The sequence below is a fragment of the Danio rerio genome, chromosome 19, assembly GCF_049306965.1.
Source record: "Danio rerio strain Tuebingen ecotype United States chromosome 19, GRCz12tu, whole genome shotgun sequence".
Classification (NCBI taxonomy): domain Eukaryota; kingdom Metazoa; phylum Chordata; class Actinopteri; order Cypriniformes; family Danionidae; genus Danio; species Danio rerio.
The window spans coordinates 24,769,448-24,787,500 of NC_133194.1; the positions used below are offsets into that span (position 1 = coordinate 24,769,448).

General features: G+C 41.1%; 2 protein-coding genes across 5 annotated transcripts in view; one reads left to right on the forward strand and one right to left on the reverse strand.

The window, feature by feature from the left end:
• fbxl6 (F-box and leucine-rich repeat protein 6) overlaps positions 1-501 on the forward strand; it is a 15,908-nt gene extending 15,407 nt beyond the window's left edge. For all 3 annotated transcript variants that reach the window (XR_012394473.1, NM_001309518.1, XM_073930565.1), the window contains one exon: positions 123-501. Coding sequence is in view for 2 of the 3 variants with exons in the window: in NM_001309518.1 (NP_001296447.1) it covers positions 123-252 (130 nt within the window). In the remaining variant the exon portion in view is untranslated. The remainder of the gene's footprint in view (positions 1-122) is intronic.
• The window catches only part of eppk1 (epiplakin 1), a 24,436-nt gene continuing 6,874 nt past the window's right edge, over positions 492-18,053 (reverse strand). The window contains 1 exon segment of one of the 2 annotated variants that reach the window (NM_001326484.1): positions 492-17,251. In NM_001326484.1, coding sequence (NP_001313413.1) covers positions 789-17,219 — 16,431 coding nt within the window. In that variant the 5' untranslated portion in view covers positions 17,220-17,251 and the 3' untranslated portion in view covers positions 492-788. 2 annotated transcript variants of the gene reach the window in all.

The following is an 18,053-nucleotide window of genomic DNA, read 5'->3' on the forward strand; positions in this document are numbered from 1 at the left end:
CTTTCAGAAGGTTCACCACCCAGTAAAAGTTCTTTTTTATTATTTATAAGTTAATAGAGAAATTAAGACTTTTCCTTTATTTCAGTATATTGATTAAGATGTTGTGATATTTCGTTTTGCAGGTTACTAATAAACCAGGCACCAGCTCTGAAGTACTTGAATCTGTCTTCCTGCCGTTATCTGCCCAGAGGACTCAAACGTTTATATCATGGTCAAGAAGACATTCAGCTGCTCCTTGACAAATTGGATTGAAGTGTATGGACTGCTGATTTTTTGTGTATAAATCTAAAGCCACTTTGAAGTTATTGATACACTTGCTGGTGACATTTTCATACATGCCTGTATATCTCTTCTACCCTACTCTGCTACTACTATTTTTTCTATGTCCATGTGCTGGTATGCAATAAATGTTGTAAATGGTAATTTTACCAATCCTTTTTAAATAGAAAACATCTTTATAGTGAAACTTGAAAAAAGATCAAATAAAAAGATATATTACAACTGTATGTTTATTTAAATGTTTTGAATGTGGCAAAAAAGCATGAGTTAAAATGGTTAAATGCTAAATTTAACAACACTCTTTAACAAATAGCATTCACAAATGTACATTTTACTGATGATTTAAGAATTTAGCACTGCACATTTGTAAGGAAATAATAACCACTTAAATCAAGCATTTATAGATTATGATGTATTATTGGCATATTTCTAGCATACATAGAAACATAGTGATTGGAGTTGATAAAAGCAAGAATAGCTTAAATGGCATGATGCCTCTGATTTTAAATCTACTTTTTCAAAACAAGCAGACTTAGCCCAGTTTTTGGGTCTTTAACACAGCGTTCTACAAGCAGCAGGTATGTTAGGTTTTCTTGTGTGTTGGGATCAAAGAAACCTTTGGTGTCATCATCTGGATCAGAAAGGATCTTGTTCATCTCCTCATCAAAGTAGCCTCTTTGGTAAGCCACCTCTACTGGAACACGATGGCTGTACACTGGATCAATGATGCCCCCTGTAGCAATCTGAGCCTCTAGTAGACGAATACCATGTTCCTTGACAATTAGATCTTTTTTCAAGGCCTGGAACAAGGAAATTATTTTTCCTGTGTTGGGATCAGTGTAACCTGTGACTGCCCGTTCAGCAGAGAGCAGTTTGTTTTTCCATTCCACTCCAACAATCCCTTCAGACACTGCTTGCTCTACAGACAGCTTTTTATTTTTCACAGGGTCGATAACAAAGCCTGTGGCAGCCTGAGCCTCAAGCAAAACCAGAGATGTTCCAGGTGTCAGTAGTCCCTTATTTTTGGCTTCGAAGATGCTCATTGTCTGTTTGGTAGACTGCACAAATACACCAGCAATGCTGTTTGTTCCTTTCAGGTATTTTCGCACAGAGTCCATTTTGCTTACATGATCAACTGTGACTTTTCCAGAAGTCAGGTCTTTGTAAATTTTCTCATCAATGACTTTGGATTGCAGCAATTCATCAGCACTCACATCCTTTCTGATACCTTGAAAATTTGTATTTTGGGTTGTTTCTGTTGTGGTGGTGGTGGTAATGGTGTGGGTACTTGTTACGGATTTCTGTGACACCAGTGTTAGAACAATTTCTAGGAATTGTTCAATAGTTATAGTGCCTGATTTAAACTGTTGCACCAGTTCTCTTCTCTTTTCCTCAGATATATAACTGGAGTACAGCAGATCCCACAGGGTCACCAGCTGCCCTTGGTATTTACCTCCTGCTTTCTTTGTGGTTGTGGACTTAAGAATGTTCTTTGTATGTTCATCAATGAAGAAGTAGTACTCTCCCTTTTTCACAATTACGAGAAGGCTCAGGCCAGTGTTAGGATCTCTCACACAACGCTCGACTAGCTGCAGGTATGTGAGGTTTTCTTGTGTGTTGGGATCAAAGAAACCTTTGGTGTCATCATCTGGATCAGAAAGGATCTTGTTCATCTCCTCATCAAAGTAGCCTCTTTGGTAAGCCACCTCTACTGGAACACGATGGCTGTACACTGGATCAATGATGCCCCCTGTAGCAATCTGAGCCTCTAGTAGACGAATACCATGTTCCTTGACAATTAGATCTTTTTTCAAGGCCTGGAACAAGGAAATTATTTTTCCTGTGTTGGGATCAGTGTAACCTGTGACTGCCCGTTCAGCAGAAAGCAGTTTGTTTTTCCATTCCACTCCAACAATCCCTTCAGACACTGCTTGCTCTACAGACAGCTTTTTATTTTTCACAGGGTCGATAACAAAGCCTGTGGCAGCCTGAGCCTCAAGCAAAACCAGAGATGTTCCAGGTGTCAGTAGTCCCTTATTTTTGGCTTCGAAGATGCTCATTGTCTGTTTGGTAGACTGCACAAATACACCAGCAATGCTGTTTGTTCCTTTCAGGTATTTTCGCACAGAGTCCATTTTGCTTACATGATCAACTGTGACTTTTCCAGAAGTCAGGTCTTTGTAAATTTTCTCATCAATCACTTTGGATTGCAGCAATTCATCAGCACTCACATCCTTTCTGATACCTTGAAAATTTGTATTTTGGGTTGTTTCTGTTGTGGTGGTGGAGGTAATGGTGTGGGTACTTGTTACGGATTTCTGCGACACCAGTGTTAGAACAATTTCTAGGAATTGTTCAATAGTTATAGTGCCTGATTTAAACTGTTGCACCAGTTCTCTTCTCTTTTCCTCAGATATATAACTGGAGTACAGCAGATCCCACAGGGTCACCAGCTGCCCTTGGTATTTACCTCCTGCTTTCTTTGTGGTTGTGGACTTAAGAATGTTCTTTGTATGTTCATCAATAAAGAAGTAGTACTCTCCCTTTTTCACAATTACGAGAAGGCTCAGGCCAGTGTTAGGATCTCTCACACAACGCTCGACTAGCTGCAGGTATGTGAGGTTTTCTTGTGTGTTGGGATCAAAGAAACCTTTGGTGTCATCATCTGGATCAGCAAGGATCTTGTTCATCTCCTCATCAAAGTAGCTTCTTTGGTAAGCCACCTCTACTGGAACACGATGGCTGTACACTGGATCAATGATGCCCCCTGTAGCAATCTGAGCTTCTAACAGACGAATACCATGTTCCTTGACAATTAGATCTTTTTTCAAGGCCTGGAACAAGGAAATTATTTTTCCTGTGTTGGGATCAGTGTAACCTGTGACTGCCCGTTCAGCAGAGAGCAGTTTGTTTTTCCATTCCACTCCAACAATCCCTTCAGACACTGCTTGCTCTACAGACAGCTTTTTATTTTTCACAGGGTCGATAACAAAGCCTGTGGCAGCCTGAGCCTCAAGCAAAACCAGAGATGTTCCAGGTGTCAGTAGTCCCTTATTTTTGGCTTCGAAGATGCTCATTGTCTGTTTGGTAGACTGCACAAATACACCAGCAATGCTGTTTGTTCCTTTCAGGTATTTTCGCACAGAGTCCATTTTGCTTACATGATCAACTGTGACTTTTCCAGAAGTCAGGTCTTTGTAAATTTTCTCATCAATGACTTTGGATTGCAGCAATTCATCAGCACTCACATCCTTTCTGATACCTTGAAAATTTGTATTTTGGGTTGTTTCTGTTGTGGTGGTGGAGGTAATGGTGTGGGTACTTGTTACGGATTTCTGCGACACCAGTGTTAGAACAATTTCTAGGAATTGTTTAATAGTTATAGTGCCTGATTTAAACTGTTGCACCAGTTCTCTTTTCTTTTCCTCAGATATATAACTGGAGTACAGCAGATCCCACAGGGTCACCAGCTGCCCTTGGAATTTACCTCCTGCTTTCTTTGTTGTTGTAGACTTAAGGATGTTCTTTGTATGTTCATCAATGAAGAAGTAGTACTCTCCCTTTTTCACAATTACGAGAAGGCTCAGGCCAGTGTTAGGATCTCTCACACAACGCTCGACTAGCTGCAGGTATGTGAGGTTTTCTTGTGTGTTGGGATCAAAGAAACCTTTGGTGTCATCATCTGGATCAGCAAGGATCTTGTTCATCTCCTCATCAAAGTAGCCTCTTTGGTAAGCCACCTCTACTGGAACACGATGGCTGTACACTGGATCAATGATGCCCCCTGTAGCAATCTGAGCTTCTAACAGACGAATACCATGTTCCTTGACAATTAGATCTTTTTTCAAGGCCTGGAACAAGGAAATTATTTTTCCTGTGTTGGGATCAGTGTAACCTGTGACTGCCCGTTCAGCAGAAAGCAGTTTGTTTTTCCATTCCACTCCAACAATCCCTTCAGACACTGCTTGCTCTACAGACAGCTTTTTATTTTTCACAGGGTCGATAACAAAGCCTGTGGCAGCCTGAGCCTCAAGCAAAACCAGAGATGTTCCAGGTGTCAGTAGTCCCTTATTTTTGGCTTCGAAGATGCTCATTGTCTGTTTGGTAGACTGCACAAATACACCAGCAATGCTGTTTGTTCCTTTCAGGTATTTTCGCACAGAGTCCATTTTGCTTACATGATCAACTGTGACTTTTCCAGAAGTCAGGTCTTTGTAAATTTTCTCATCAATGACTTTGGATTGCAGCAATTCATCAGCACTCACATCCTTTCTGATACCTTGAAAATTTGTATTTTGGGTTGTTTCTGTTGTGGTGGTGGAGGTAATGGTGTGGGTACTTGTTACGGATTTCTGCGACACCAGTGTTAGAACAATTTCTAGGAATTGTTTAATAGTTATAGTGCCTGATTTAAACTGTTGCACCAGTTCTCTTTTCTTTTCCTCAGATATATAACTGGAGTACAGCAGATCCCACAGGGTCACCAGCTGCCCTTGGAATTTACCTCCTGCTTTCTTTGTTGTTGTAGACTTAAGGATGTTCTTTGTATGTTCATCAATGAAGAAGTAGTACTCTCCCTTTTTCACAATTACGAGAAGGCTCAGGCCAGTGTTAGGATCTCTCACACAACGCTCGACTAGCTGCAGGTATGTGAGGTTTTCTTGTGTGTTGGGATCAAAGAAACCTTTGGTGTCATCATCTGGATCAGCAAGGATCTTGTTCATCTCCTCATCAAAGTAGCCTCTTTGGTAAGCCACCTCTACTGGAACACGATGGCTGTATATGGGATCAATGATGCCCCCAGTGGCGATCTGAGCTTCTAACAGACGAATACCATGTTCCTTGACAATTAGATCTTTTTTCAAGGCCTGGAACAAGGAAATTATTTTTCCTGTGTTGGGATCAGTGTAACCTGTGACTGCCCGTTCAGCAGAGAGCAGTTTGTTTTTCCATTCCACTCCAACAATCCCTTCAGACACTGCTTGCTCTACAGACAGCTTTTTATTTTTCACAGGGTCGATAACAAAGCCTGTGGCAGCCTGAGCCTCAAGCAAAACCAGAGATGTTCCAGGTGTCAGTAGTCCCTTATTTTTGGCTTCGAAGATGCTCATTGTCTGTTTGGTAGACTGCACAAATACACCAGCAATGCTGTTTGTTCCTTTCAGGTATTTTCGCACAGAGTCCATTTTGCTTACATGATCAACTGTGACTTTTCCAGAAGTCAGGTCTTTGTAAATTTTCTCATCAATGACTTTGGATTGCAGCAATTCATCAGCACTCACATCCTTTCTGATACCTTGAAAATTTGTATTTTGGGTTGTTTCTGTTGTAGTGGTGGTGGTAATGGTGTGGGTACTTGTTACGGATTTCTGTGACACCAGTGTTAGAACAATTTCTAGGAATTGTTCAATAGTTATAGTGCCTGATTTAAACTGTTGCACCAGTTCTCTTCTCTTTTCCTCAGATATATAACTGGAGTACAGCAGATCCCACAGGGTCACCAGCTGCCCTTGGTATTTACCTCCTGCTTTCTTTGTGGTTGTGGACTTAAGAATGTTCTTTGTATGTTCATCAATGAAGAAGTAGTACTCTCCCTTTTTCACAATTACGAGAAGGCTCAGGCCAGTGTTAGGATCTCTCACACAACGCTCGACTAGCTGCAGGTATGTGAGGTTTTCTTGTGTGTTGGGATCAAAGAAACATTTGGTGTCATCATCTGGATCAGAAAGGATCTTGTTCATCTCCTCATCAAAGTAGCCTCTTTGGTAAGCCACCTCTACTGGAACACGATGGCTGTACACTGGATCAATGATGCCCCCTGTAGCAATCTGAGCCTCTAGTAGACGAATACCATGTTCCTTGACAATTAGATCTTTTTTCAAGGCCTGGAACAAGGAAATTATTTTTCCTGTGTTGGGATCAGTGTAACCTGTGACTGCCCGTTCAGCAGAGAGCAGTTTGTTTTTCCATTCCACTCCAACAATCCCTTCAGACACTGCTTGCTCTACAGACAGCTTTTTATTTTTCACAGGGTCGATAACAAAGCCTGTGGCAGCCTGAGCCTCAAGCAAAACCAGAGATGTTCCAGGTGTCAGTAGTCCCTTATTTTTGGCTTCGAAGATGCTCATTGTCTGTTTGGTAGACTGCACAAATACACCAGCAATGCTGTTTGTTCCTTTCAGGTATTTTCGCACAGAGTCCATTTTGCTTACATGATCAACTGTGACTTTTCCAGAAGTCAGGTCTTTGTAAATTTTCTCATCAATGACTTTGGATTGCAGCAATTCATCAGCACTCACATCCTTTCTGATACCTTGAAAATTTGTATTTTGGGTTGTTTCTGTTGTGGTGGTGGTGGTAATGGTGTGGGTACTTGTTACGGATTTCTGTGACACCAGTGTTAGAACAATTTCTAGGAATTGTTCAATAGTTATAGTGCCTGATTTAAACTGTTGCACCAGTTCTCTTCTCTTTTCCTCAGATATATAACTGGAGTACAGCAGATCCCACAGGGTCACCAGCTGCCCTTGGTATTTACCTCCTGCTTTCTTTGTGGTTGTGGACTTAAGAATGTTCTTTGTATGTTCATCAATAAAGAAGTAGTACTCTCCCTTTTTCACAATTACGAGAAGGCTCAGGCCAGTGTTAGGATCTCTCACACAACGCTCGACTAGCTGCAGGTATGTGAGGTTTTCTTGTGTGTTGGGATCAAAGAAACCTTTGGTGTCATCATCTGGATCAGAAAGGATCTTGTTCATCTCCTCATCAAAGTAGCTTCTTTGGTAAGCCACCTCTACTGGAACACGATGGCTGTACACTGGATCAATGATGCCCCCTGTAGCAATCTGAGCTTCTAACAGACGAATACCATGTTCCTTGACAATTAGATCTTTTTTCAAGGCCTGGAACAAGGAAATTATTTTTCCTGTGTTGGGATCAGTGTAACCTGTGACTGCCCGTTCAGCAGAGAGCAGTTTGTTTTTCCATTCCACTCCAACAATCCCTTCAGACACTGCTTGCTCTACAGACAGCTTTTTATTTTTCACAGGGTCGATAACAAAGCCTGTGGCAGCCTGAGCCTCAAGCAAAACCAGAGATGTTCCAGGTGTCAGTAGTCCCTTATTTTTGGCTTCGAAGATGCTCATTGTCTGTTTGGTAGACTGCACAAATACACCAGCAATGCTGTTTGTTCCTTTCAGGTATTTTCGCACAGAGTCCATTTTGCTTACATGATCAACTGTGACTTTTCCAGAAGTCAGGTCTTTGTAAATTTTCTCATCAATGACTTTGGATTGCAGCAATTCATCAGCACTCACATCCTTTCTGATACCTTGAAAATTTGTATTTTGGGTTGTTTCTGTTGTGGTGGTGGAGGTAATGGTGTGGGTACTTGTTACGGATTTCTGCGACACCAGTGTTAGAACAATTTCTAGGAATTGTTTAATAGTTATAGTGCCTGATTTAAACTGTTGCACCAGTTCTCTTTTCTTTTCCTCAGATATATAACTGGAGTACAGCAGATCCCACAGGGTCACCAGCTGCCCTTGGAATTTACCTCCTGCTTTCTTTGTTGTTGTAGACTTAAGGATGTTCTTTGTATGTTCATCAATGAAGAAGTAGTACTCTCCCTTTTTCACAATTACGAGAAGGCTCAGGCCAGTGTTAGGATCTCTCACACAACGCTCGACTAGCTGCAGGTATGTGAGGTTTTCTTGTGTGTTGGGATCAAAGAAACCTTTGGTGTCATCATCTGGATCAGCAAGGATCTTGTTCATCTCCTCATCAAAGTAGCCTCTTTGGTAAGCCACCTCTACTGGAACACGATGGCTGTATATGGGATCAATGATGCCCCCAGTGGCGATCTGAGCTTCTAACAGACGAATACCATGTTCCTTGACAATTAGATCTTTTTTCAAGGCCTGGAACAAGGAAATTATTTTTCCTGTGTTGGGATCAGTGTAACCTGTGACTGCCCGTTCAGCAGAGAGCAGTTTGTTTTTCCATTCCACTCCAACAATCCCTTCAGACACTGCTTGCTCTACAGACAGCTTTTTATTTTTCACAGGGTCGATAACAAAGCCTGTGGCAGCCTGAGCCTCAAGCAAAACCAGAGATGTTCCAGGTGTCAGTAGTCCCTTATTTTTGGCTTCGAAGATGCTCATTGTCTGTTTGGTAGACTGCACAAATACACCAGCAATGCTGTTTGTTCCTTTCAGGTATTTTCGCACAGAGTCCATTTTGCTTACATGATCAACTGTGACTTTTCCAGAAGTCAGGTCTTTGTAAATTTTCTCATCAATGACTTTGGATTGCAGCAATTCATCAGCACTCACATCCTTTCTGATACCTTGAAAATTTGTATTTTGGGTTGTTTCTGTTGTAGTGGTGGTGGTAATGGTGTGGGTACTTGTTACGGATTTCTGTGACACCAGTGTTAGAACAATTTCTAGGAATTGTTCAATAGTTATAGTGCCTGATTTAAACTGTTGCACCAGTTCTCTTCTCTTTTCCTCAGATATATAACTGGAGTACAGCAGATCCCACAGGGTCACCAGCTGCCCTTGGTATTTACCTCCTGCTTTCTTTGTGGTTGTGGACTTAAGAATGTTCTTTGTATGTTCATCAATGAAGAAGTAGTACTCTCCCTTTTTCACAATTACGAGAAGGCTCAGGCCAGTGTTAGGATCTCTCACACAACGCTCGACTAGCTGCAGGTATGTGAGGTTTTCTTGTGTGTTGGGATCAAAGAAACATTTGGTGTCATCATCTGGATCAGAAAGGATCTTGTTCATCTCCTCATCAAAGTAGCCTCTTTGGTAAGCCACCTCTACTGGAACACGATGGCTGTACACTGGATCAATGATGCCCCCTGTAGCAATCTGAGCCTCTAGTAGACGAATACCATGTTCCTTGACAATTAGATCTTTTTTCAAGGCCTGGAACAAGGAAATTATTTTTCCTGTGTTGGGATCAGTGTAACCTGTGACTGCCCGTTCAGCAGAGAGCAGTTTGTTTTTCCATTCCACTCCAACAATTCCTTCAGACACTGCTTGCTCTACAGACAGCTTTTTATTTTTCACAGGGTCGATAACAAAGCCTGTGGCAGCCTGAGCCTCAAGCAAAACCAGAGATGTTCCAGGTGTCAGTAGTCCCTTATTTTTGGCTTCGAAGATGCTCATTGTCTGTTTGGTAGACTGCACAAATACACCAGCAATGCTGTTTGTTCCTTTCAGGTATTTTCGCACAGAGTCCATTTTGCTTACATGATCAACTGTGACTTTTCCAGAAGTCAGGTCTTTGTAAATTTTCTCATCAATGACTTTGGATTGCAGCAATTCATCAGCACTCACATCCTTTCTGATACCTTGAAAATTTGTATTTTGGGTTGTTTCTGTTGTAGTGGTGGTGGTAATGGTGTGGGTACTTGTTACGGATTTCTGTGACACCAGTGTTAGAACAATTTCTAGGAATTGTTCAATAGTTATAGTGCCTGATTTAAACTGTTGCACCAGTTCTCTTCTCTTTTCCTCAGATATATAACTGGAGTACAGCAGATCCCACAGGGTCACCAGCTGCCCTTGGTATTTACCTCCTGCTTTCTTTGTGGTTGTGGACTTAAGAATGTTCTTTGTATGTTCATCAATGAAGAAGTAGTACTCTCCCTTTTTCACAATTACGAGAAGGCTCAGGCCAGTGTTAGGATCTCTCACACAACGCTCGACTAGCTGCAGGTATGTGAGGTTTTCTTGTGTGTTGGGATCAAAGAAACATTTGGTGTCATCATCTGGATCAGAAAGGATCTTGTTCATCTCCTCATCAAAGTAGCCTCTTTGGTAAGCCACCTCTACTGGAACACGATGGCTGTACACTGGATCAATGATGCCCCCTGTAGCAATCTGAGCCTCTAGTAGACGAATACCATGTTCCTTGACAATTAGATCTTTTTTCAAGGCCTGGAACAAGGAAATTATTTTTCCTGTGTTGGGATCAGTGTAACCTGTGACTGCCCGTTCAGCAGAGAGCAGTTTGTTTTTCCATTCCACTCCAACAATCCCTTCAGACACTGCTTGCTCTACAGACAGCTTTTTATTTTTCACAGGGTCGATAACAAAGCCTGTGGCAGCCTGAGCCTCAAGCAAAACCAGAGATGTTCCAGGTGTCAGTAGTCCCTTATTTTTGGCTTCGAAGATGCTCATTGTCTGTTTGGTAGACTGCACAAATACACCAGCAATGCTGTTTGTTCCTTTCAGGTATTTTCGCACAGAGTCCATTTTGCTTACATGATCAACTGTGACTTTTCCAGAAGTCAGGTCTTTGTAAATTTTCTCATCAATGACTTTGGATTGCAGCAATTCATCAGCACTCACATCCTTTCTGATACCTTGAAAATTTGTATTTTGGGTTGTTTCTGTTGTGGTGGTGGTGGTAATGGTGTGGGTACTTGTTACGGATTTCTGTGACACCAGTGTTAGAACAATTTCTAGGAATTGTTCAATAGTTATAGTGCCTGATTTAAACTGTTGCACCAGTTCTCTTCTCTTTTCCTCAGATATATAACTGGAGTACAGCAGATCCCACAGGGTCACCAGCTGCCCTTGGTATTTACCTCCTGCTTTCTTTGTGGTTGTGGACTTAAGAATGTTCTTTGTATGTTCATCAATAAAGAAGTAGTACTCTCCCTTTTTCACAATTACGAGAAGGCTCAGGCCAGTGTTAGGATCTCTCACACAACGCTCGACTAGCTGCAGGTATGTGAGGTTTTCTTGTGTGTTGGGATCAAAGAAACCTTTGGTGTCATCATCTGGATCAGAAAGGATCTTGTTCATCTCCTCATCAAAGTAGCCTCTTTGGTAAGCCACCTCTACTGGAACACGATGGCTGTACACTGGATCAATGATGCCCCCTGTAGCAATCTGAGCCTCTAGTAGACGAATACCATGTTCCTTGACAATAAGATCTTTTTTCAAGGCCTGGAACAAGGAAATTATTTTTCCTGTGTTGGGATCAGTGTAACCTGTGACTGCCCGTTCAGCAGAAAGCAGTTTGTTTTTCCATTCCACTCCAACAATCCCTTCAGACACTGCTTGCTCTACAGACAGCTTTTTATTTTTCACAGGGTCGATAACAAAGCCTGTGGCAGCCTGAGCCTCAAGCAAAACCAGAGATGTTCCAGGTGTCAGTAGTCCCTTATTTTTGGCTTCGAAGATGCTCATTGTCTGTTTGGTAGACTGCACAAATACACCAGCAATGCTGTTTGTTCCTTTCAGGTATTTTCGCACAGAGTCCATTTTGCTTACATGATCAACTGTGACTTTTCCAGAAGTCAGGTCTTTGTAAATTTTCTCATCAATGACTTTGGATTGCAGCAATTCATCAGCACTCACATCCTTTCTGATACCTTGAAAATTTGTATTTTGGGTTGTTTCTGTTGTGGTGGTGGTGGTAATGGTGTGGGTACTTGTTACGGATTTCTGTAACACCAGTGTTAGAACAATTTCAAGGAATTGTTCAATAGTTATAGTGCCTGATTTAAACTGTTGCACCAGTTCTCTTCTCTTTTCCTCAGATATATAACTGGAGTACAGCAGATCCCACAGGGTCACCAGCTGCCCTTGGAATTTACCTCCTGCTTTCTTTGTGGTTGTGGACTTAAGAATGTTCTTTGTATGGTCATCAATGAAGAAGTAATACTCTCCCTTTTTCACAATTACAAGAAGGCTCAGACAAGTGTTGGGGTCTCTCACACAACGATCCACTAATTGCAGGTATGTGAGGTTTTCTTGTGTGTTGGGATCAAAGAAACCTTTGGTGTCATCATCTGGATCAGCAAGGATCTTGTTCATCTCCTCATCAAAGTAGCCTCTTTGGTAAGCCACCTCTACTGGAACACGATGGCTGTGTATGGGATCAATGATGCCCCCAGTGGCGATCTGAGCTTCTAATAGACGAATACCGTGCTCCTTGACAATGAGATCTTTTTTCAATGCCTGGAACAAAGAGATGGTTTTGCCTGTGTAGGGGTCTGTGTACCCAGTGACTGCCCGTTCAGCAGAGAGCAGTTTGCTTTTCCATTCCATCCCAACAATTCCTTCAGCCACCGCCTGCTCTACAGACAGCTTTTTGTTCTTCACTGGGTCAATAACAAAGCCAGTGGCAGCTTGTGCCTCAAGTAAAACCAGAGAGGTTCCAGGTGTTAAGAGTCCCTTATTTTTGGCTTCAAAAATACTCATTGTTTGTTTAGTAGATTGCACAAATACACCAGCAATGCAATTTGTTGCACCAAGGTATTTTTGGATTGACTCCATGTTGTTGATGTCTTCATCATCGACTTCATTGTTTATAAGCTTGCCAATCATTTCTTTTGAGATGATTTTTGCCTCAAATAGTTCACTTGCTGACACTTGTCTTCTTAGACCTTTGAAAGAATGCCTTTTTGTTGTTACCTCAATTATTATTGCTGTCACTATTTGTGTTATCTCTTCTATAGACAGTTTGTTTTGTTTGTATTGGTCTAGTAACTCTTTCCTTTTCTCTGCAGAAATATACTCAGAGTTTAGTGCATCCCAGAGTGATACGCGTTTGTCTGCAAATTTTCCAGCATTTGTGATCACAGATTTTTCTTTGAAGACGTTTAATATTTGTTCTTCATTGTAGGCTGAGCTTTCAGCATTGTTTTCCGTCACTGGGAGAAGCAGCAGGCTGGTGGTTGAATCCCTTTCACATTTGCTCATGAGTTGACTGTAATTAAGGGGCTCTTTTGTTTGGGGATCTGAAAAGCCATTTTCACTTTTTCCAATGTTTGCCAGAAGATCGTTGGTCTCTTTGCTCAAGAATCCTTGTTTTATTGCTATCTGAACAGGGACCCGGTGGCTTCCAATTGGATCAACAATTCCCCCTGTGGCAAGCTGTGCATGTAATAGGTTTTGTCCTTGTTTTTGAGGGATGAGACCTTTTTTCATTGCTTCGAATAAGCATATTTGCTCATTTGTGTATGGGTCTGTGAAACCAGTGACAGCTCGTTCAGCCAGTAGTAAGTGCTCTAGTATCTCTGGTCCAATTAGCTGAGCTTTGACAGCCTCCAGAACTGAGTGATGTGTGTTCTTGATTGGATCAATGACATAGCCAGTCGCTGCCTGAGCCTCAAGCAAGGACAATGCTACATCAGCAGTAAGCAAGCCATCATTTTTTGCCTTGTATACACTTAACACCTTTCCTGATGGGTGAAGTTTAACTCCAGCAATACTCCTTGTGCCTTTCAAGTACTTTTGTACAGATTCAAGTTTAAGCATGTTTTCAAGTGTTTCCTTACCATTTTGCAGCTGTTTGTAAGTAGTGGTGTCAATGATTCCAGACTCATGCAACTGTTTAACAGAAACAGGTTTTCTTAGGCCCATTGTTGTTTGAGAGTTTGCCTCTTTCTGCTCTAGGGTTTCAATAGTTGTGGTAACAATGGTGACAACATCCTGGATATTTATTTTGGCCAAACGATACTTTTCAAAGTACTGTTGCCTCTGTTCATCTGTGAAGTATACAGAATGAAGGATCTCCCAAAGAGACATTGATTTTCCAGAGAAACGACCAACAGGAATGACAACTTTGTGTTTTTCAAAGTCCTCCTTAATCTCGAAATCTGAGAGAAACTTCTGTGATTTTTCTTGTGTTTTTTCTTTTTCGGTGACTGGAAGAAAGAGAAGACCAGTATCCGCATCCTTGATGCACCTTGCCATCATATCCATGTAGGTCAGATTTTCTTGCGTGGTAGGATAAAAGAATCCTTTCGTGTCATCACTCTTATCAGAAAGGATCTGGTTTAAGTCTGCATCAAAATAGCCCTTTCTGAAAGCAACATCAAGTGGCAAATGTAAACATGTGATTGGATCAATAATGCCACCTGTAGCAATCTGGGCTTCAAGCAGACGAATGCCATGCTGCTTTACAATGAGGTCCTTCTTGATGGCTTCAAAAAGTGAAATTTTCTTTCCAGTATATGGGTCTTTATAACCAGTCACAGCTTTCTCAGCAGCCAGCAGTTTTTCATACAGCTCTGGAACAATGACATTCTGCTTTAGTGCCTCTTCAACAGTGAGTTTCTTGGCTTGTATTGGATCAATGATAAACCCAGTGGCAGCCTGTGCTTCAAGAAGACACAAGGCAGTGCCAGGGGTAAGATGGTTCTCTTTTTTGGCTTGGTAGATGCTCATTTTACGGTTAGACTTTTGTAATAGGACACCAGCTATACAGCTTGTTCCCCTTAGGAAGTTCATCACAGTGCCCATCTCGGTAAGGTCTTTAATTGTTAGCTTTCCCTCAAGCACATTTTTGTATGTTGTTTCATCTATTATTCCCAGGTTCTGCAGCTCCAGAATGGAGACTTTTCCCCTGAGACCTTCTACACTAAGATCAGCATTTCTTTGTACTTCTTTACTCTCAATGATCTTTAAAATTATTGCAATGATTTCTTCAGTGGTGATAATTTTTGACTTGTAACTTTTTAACAGCTCCTGCCTTTTCTCCTCGAACAAATATTCAGAGTTGAGGAGATCCCAAAGTGTCACTTTCTTGTTACTGAATCTCCCGTATCTCACTGAGACATATGTGGTTTGGAAAGTCTCCTTGATGCTGTCCCCTATCTTAACTCTCTTGTCATTTCCTTTGATTTTTAAGAGGCAAAGGCCTGTGCTTTGATCAGTGACACATCTAGACATAAGCTGCATGTAAGTGAGGTTTTCATGAGTATTTGGGTCAAAGAACCCTTTCGTGTCATCAGTTGGATCGTTAAGGATCTGATTCATTTCAGTATCAAAGTATCCTCGTTTATAAGCAATATGAACTGGAATGCGATGGCTGTTTACTGGATCAATAATGCCTCCTGTAGCAATCTGGGCCTCTAGCAAACGGATGCCATGATCTTTCACTATTAAATCTTTCTGCATTGCTTGAAACAATGAGATTTTCTTGCCAGTGTAAGGATCTTGGTAACCTGTCACTGCCTTCTCTGCTGAGCATAGTTTTGCATGAACATCAACCCCTACCACTCGTGCCTTCACTGCATCATCTACAGAGAACTTTCGATTAGCAATTGGGTCAATTATGAATCCCGTTGCAGCCTGTGCTTCCAAAAGAACAAGTGACGTTCCTGGTCTCAAGATTCCTTTTTGTCGTGCTTGGTAGATTGACATTACTTGGGAGTCAGGAAGCAGCACACCAGCAATGCCTGGTTTACCTTGTAGGTAAGTTTGCACAGATTCATCCTCTGTAACGTCTTTCACAGTCTTTTTTCCTTCTCTCAGGTCTTTCAGATCATTCTCTGTGATGATGTCAGCCTCAACAAGCTGCGTTGCACTAACTTTTTCCCTTATACCTTCAAAAACCACTTTAGCTGTTTTCACTGAATATTCGATGATCTCCAGAACTTTGGTGATTAGAATTTCAATAGTCAGTGTTCTGGATTTGTATTGCTGGATAAAATCTTGCCTTTGCTGTTCAGTGAAGTATTCAGACATGAGTAATTCCCACAGTGAAACTGTCATTCCCATGTATTTTCCACATGTCACTTTTACCTTGACACCCTTGAAGATTTTTTTGATGTCATAGTCAATGAATGTGTGATTCCGATTACCAGATGGATCCTGAATGGGCAACAATGTGAGTCCTGTAGCAGGATCAATAACACAGTGATCGAGGAGTTGCAGATATGTCAAATTTTCCTTTGTGTTCGGGTCAAAGAATCCTTTAGTGTCATCCCCAGTGTCCTCAAGGATGGCGTTCATCTCCTCATTGAAGAAGCCACGCTTGTATGCTACATCTACTGGTACTCTGTGACTGTTTATGGGATCAATAATTCCACCAGTTGCAATCTGTGCTTCAAGTAAGCGGATCCCATGCTCCTTCACAATCAGTTCCTTCTTCAGAGCTTGAAAAAGTGATATGGTTTCACCAGTGTATGGATCCTTATAACCAGTGACTGCACGTTCTGCTGCAAGCAGTTTTGCATGGTATTCTGGTCCTACAATTTTCTGTTTAATGGCTTCATGTACACTGTATGTCTTGTTTTCAACAGGGTCTATCATGAATCCAGTTGCAGCCTGTGCTTCTAGAAGAATCAAACCTGTACCAGGCATGATTATTCCCTGTCTCATTGCCTGATAGATGCTCATTTTCTTATTCGTGGACAGCAACGCTACTCCACCAATGCTCTTTTTACCTTCTAGATATTCTTTCACTGTTTCCATTAGCATCACATCCTGGGTTGTGGTTTTTCCCTTATGTAGATTTTCAAATGTCTGTTGGTCAATTATTTTTGATGCCAGGAGCTCTGCAGAGGTAACTCCTCTTCTGAGGCCTTTGAATGTGATGTATATTGGGAACAGCAGTAAACCTGTTTCTGGGGCCACAGTGCATTTCTTGATCAGGGTTGGATAGGTGAGATTTTCCTGAGAGTTTGGGTCGTAGAATACTTTTAGAGCATCCTTCTGGCCTCTGAAAAGATTTTCGTCATAGTGACCTCTTCTGTAGGCTTGTTCTTCTGTTAGGTAGCATTTTTCAATAGGGTCATAAATCCCTTTGGCAGAGATCTGTGCCTCAAGTAATCTAATGCCATATTCCTTTGGTATTACATCTTTCTGCATGGCCTGGAAGAGTGAAATTTTTTGGTTGGTGTAGGGATCTGTGTAGCCCACGATGGCCCTCTCAGCTAACTGAAGTTTCTCTTTCAATTCACATCCCACAATTCCTTCCTTTACTGCATCTTCCACAGAGCATGTCCTGTTTTTGACTGGGTCGATGATTCCTCCTGTTGCAGCTTGGGCTTCTAGCAGTGCAAGGCATGATCCTGGATTTAACAAGCGCTTCTTGTAGGCTTGGTATATTGTAATGGTTTCATTTGAATTTTCAAGGAACACTCCAGCTACTGGCCCCTGAAAGTTATTTAGAGCTGGCATATTTTTTTCTGGATATTTTCTTGGACCAGGCTCTGTGGATTAGATAAGAATAATTGTTAGTTGTGCATTTAAATACTTGTTTATCCTGAAACATTGAAGTCATCCACATTCAGGAAAAATTAGACATTACAAAACTATTTATTCCAGCTAGATTTATTTATTTATTGTAAAATATTTATTTATTAACAGCTTCCTGTAGTTCAAATTTTCCTGTTTATATCCAGGACTTTGATCTCTGCTTTACTGTTTAACAAATTGACTAGCAGTCTTTAAACATATTCTAGAAGAAGTAATATTGAAATATGTAGAAAATCTAGGAAGCTAATAATAAAAATGTTGTGCTGTAATTTACATGACTAAGATAGTAATGTTTGATTAAATTATAATGTCAATGCAAATTCATTCTATTAAATTTTCAAGATAATCAGAGCTTAGATCCAGATCTAATGTAATTAGAAAACATAAATAATAATTAAAAACTATTAAACACGTTATGTAGATCTATTGTAAACAATATTACAGTGTGTTCACAGCAAAACCGCCTTTAGCATAAATGTATGCTCTGCTGAAACAGTTCTGCTGTCTTGACAGGGAAAAAAAAAAGCTTTCAGAGCATTGCAACGTTAGGAAAAATGTGGCTTTGTTTTGTATGAAACCATGGAAAACCGGAAATACAGGAAGCTTGTGTATTCTTGAAGAATGTCAGAATGATTAATGACCCAGACAGATCTTTTTCATATGCCAGTTCAGCCTGATCTCACGAGAAAACGTAAGTATTTTACGTTTTGCCAGTTTAGTGGCTAATTCGTACGAATTCGTACGAGTTCAGTCGTA